General features: G+C 33.4%; 1 protein-coding gene across 1 annotated transcript; it reads left to right on the top strand.

Annotated features, from left to right (window-relative positions):
* LOC108831161 (uncharacterized protein At4g15970) lies at positions 1-1,598 on the top strand. Its single transcript, XM_018604723.2, has 3 exons — positions 1-392; positions 472-819; positions 1,179-1,598. The coding sequence occupies exons 1-3, from the start codon at positions 249-251 to the stop codon at positions 1,596-1,598; spliced, it is 912 nt and encodes a 303-aa protein (XP_018460225.1). The 5' UTR covers positions 1-248.
* Positions 1,599-2,851: the final 1,253 nt, after the last annotated feature.

Here is a 2,851-nt window from a genome sequence, read left to right as displayed (position 1 = left end):
TATAGTTTTTAATATATGTGAACATTTGTAGAATGTCACTCTTACGGACGACGTAACAATTATTTACTTCACAATATCGAATTTGGAAAGGAAGAGGAAATGATTTCTTACTAGATTTTGCATGAACCTTATATGTATCCGATGTATTTAGAATAATTACCAAACTGTGGGAATATAACAAAAGAAAATATATGTTAAGGTTTTAATATTGTAAGATTTGGCAGATTTTGAAACCTCAAAAGAACAAAATGGAGATTGTAAGGATGGCGAAGTTACCATACTTTTTCATATGTTGTCTTCTCTTAATCATTCTCTGGTTATTGTCTCATCATCCCTCATGTTCCCCATACATGGGTACCATTAGAGGAACACAATTCTCGCACATTCCACCTGTAAGATGGATATTATGATTTGTGATCACCTTATGATGTTCATGAATAGATTTGATACTTTAATGTTTTTTGGTCACAGGAATCTTCAGGCTTATCGAGTTTACTAAAAGAAGCAGTTTCAGAAGATAATACTGTGATTATTACCATGGTAGATCGAGAATGGGCAAAACCAGCATCTCTTCTTGATCTGTTCCTTGAGAGTTTTCGGACTGGAGAAAGAACAAAACACTTGCTGAATCATTTGATTGTTGTGGCTCTAGATAATCAAGCTCTTCGATATTGTCGAAGGGCCCATCCTCGTTGTTATCTTCATACAAGTTCTGGAAAGAAAATTGGATCTGTAAACCCAGATGGCCTTGTTGCCGGTTGGAATAAAAAATCTTTGGTGAAAGAGATTCTAGAACTCGGTTACAACATGATATTTACTGTGAGTTGTCTGAATGCCAAGTTATTTTTTGTTAATCATGTTTTGAAAACTAGAAACATGGATTTATATTCAAGAAATCATGGCAGGAAGCCGTTTAGATGTTGTTTAGCTTAACTTTCAAATGTAGTTTATCAAATTTTCTAGTTTCCTAACTTTTACACAATGCATTCGTTGGCTTTTTCTTTCGACTTTTAAAATATATATATTTCTTTGCTTATAGAATGTTATTGTCGTCACTAATTCTGTTATATCATAAACTGTCTTAATACATCAATGTCTAATTAAACATTCTATAAACTAGCACTAGAGTTACCTAACCTAAACACTAATTTACATGAATTTATCTGAATTGGTTGCAGGAAGCTGATGTGATATGGCTAAGGAACCCTCTAATTCACTGCCATCAAGATAATTCAGTCTCAGTGGCTTGCGGGTTCTCATCAAGTGATCAACAACATGTAACAGCAGAAAACACAGGAGGTTTCTTCTATGCCAAGTCCAATGAAATAACCATTGACCTGTTCAAGATCTTGAACGTAGAGAGAGTTTTATATCCTTCTACTGGAAACCAATCTTTCTGCGACATTGTCAAGCGGGAAGATGTAATTCGTGGCCTTAACATGAAAGTAACGTACTTGGATGACGCTAATTTTGTGAGGTTCTGTCACCCAAATAGGCAAAACCAAAGCAAGATAGCTACAATTCATGCAAGTTGTTATGATGATACAAAGAGTAAGGTGCAGTACCTTAAGTTGCTTCTCCAAGACCGGAAAATATAACTCCACGATGGAGACAACAAAGATTATTTTCTTCATAATTTATCATTAGTAGAACAATTTTTTTTTTTTTTTGTGATAAGTATGTGCATTACTGGGTAATGGACAAAGAAATACATTAATTTAGACTAAAATCCTGGTAAACAGAAAATTGTACCCAAAAACCCAAACAGATAAAAAGATTTATAGGTACCCAACTTAAGTCAATGTTTGTAAACATAGAGCCAAGACATTATACGGTTAATAAATGAGGCAAATATGAAACTCCTGTTAGCTAAAATACATCAGCCATTGGATAAGAGATGTCGTAGACAAGCCGCAGAGAGCATCTCCAAGGCAGATCCAAGGCACGACAAGCGGAGGAGAGGACCAACCCTGCTCCGTCTTTGCTATTAGGAACCATATCCAAGAAAATAGAAATTCAGCAACCAAACGATAGACGCTAAGTGACCAAATGATGTGATGCCTCCTTCGCAAATGTGAAGGCCAGGAAAGACCATTGATCAGCGTAGGCAGAAGTACGATAAAGCATCCAAAGACAGCTTCCTTCAGGAGACATGAAGCACTGGAGGAGCAAAAAGCTTCTCAAATTAGGCGAAAACGAAGGAAGGAGACTAAACGTCACTAAAAGGCTAGACTTTTGAGTTTGGACCAGCTCGCTATTTTAAAAGTTTATAATAGCATCATCATTTTGCTATTATATGATTTTCTATGGCATTTTTCATGTGCCATGACTTAATTTATAATGACATAGATATAATGCTATAATTAAAATAAAATAATTAAATCAATTTATTAAAAGTTAATTAATTACAATAATTAAAAATGAAAATAATCAAAATATTATGGCAAGTTAATTCGTAAATAAAAATTAAATTTTATTTATTGATTAAAATCAGTATACAAATAATTAAAGAATACATTAAACCAAAAAACTAATTACAAACATTAAACCAAACCATAATTAACCTAAGGTTTATTATTCATGTGGATTTTATGAACAATAGTCTCTCACCCAATAACTCCAGGTATTTTGGTGATAGCACCAATCATTTTTTATGTAGCTGGATACGGTTTAAAGAAAGCCTTATGTTGGGGATTTTCTTCTTTACTGTTTCCTTTGCACTTCTACTAAAGACTGATGTGATTTTTTCTTCCTTCTTTTATTCTCGTTTTACAATAAGAGTTTTTATCTAAACCATTCATATCTATGTATTATCTATAAGAATACATGTACACATAGAAAATATTGATGC

The sequence above is a fragment of the Raphanus sativus genome, chromosome 7 (assembly GCF_000801105.2).
Source record: "Raphanus sativus cultivar WK10039 chromosome 7, ASM80110v3, whole genome shotgun sequence".
In the NCBI taxonomy this organism is placed as follows: Eukaryota; Viridiplantae; Streptophyta; class Magnoliopsida; order Brassicales; family Brassicaceae; genus Raphanus; species Raphanus sativus.
Note: the sequence above shows the minus strand (reverse complement) of the source record. Positions and strands in the feature narration are given on the sequence as shown.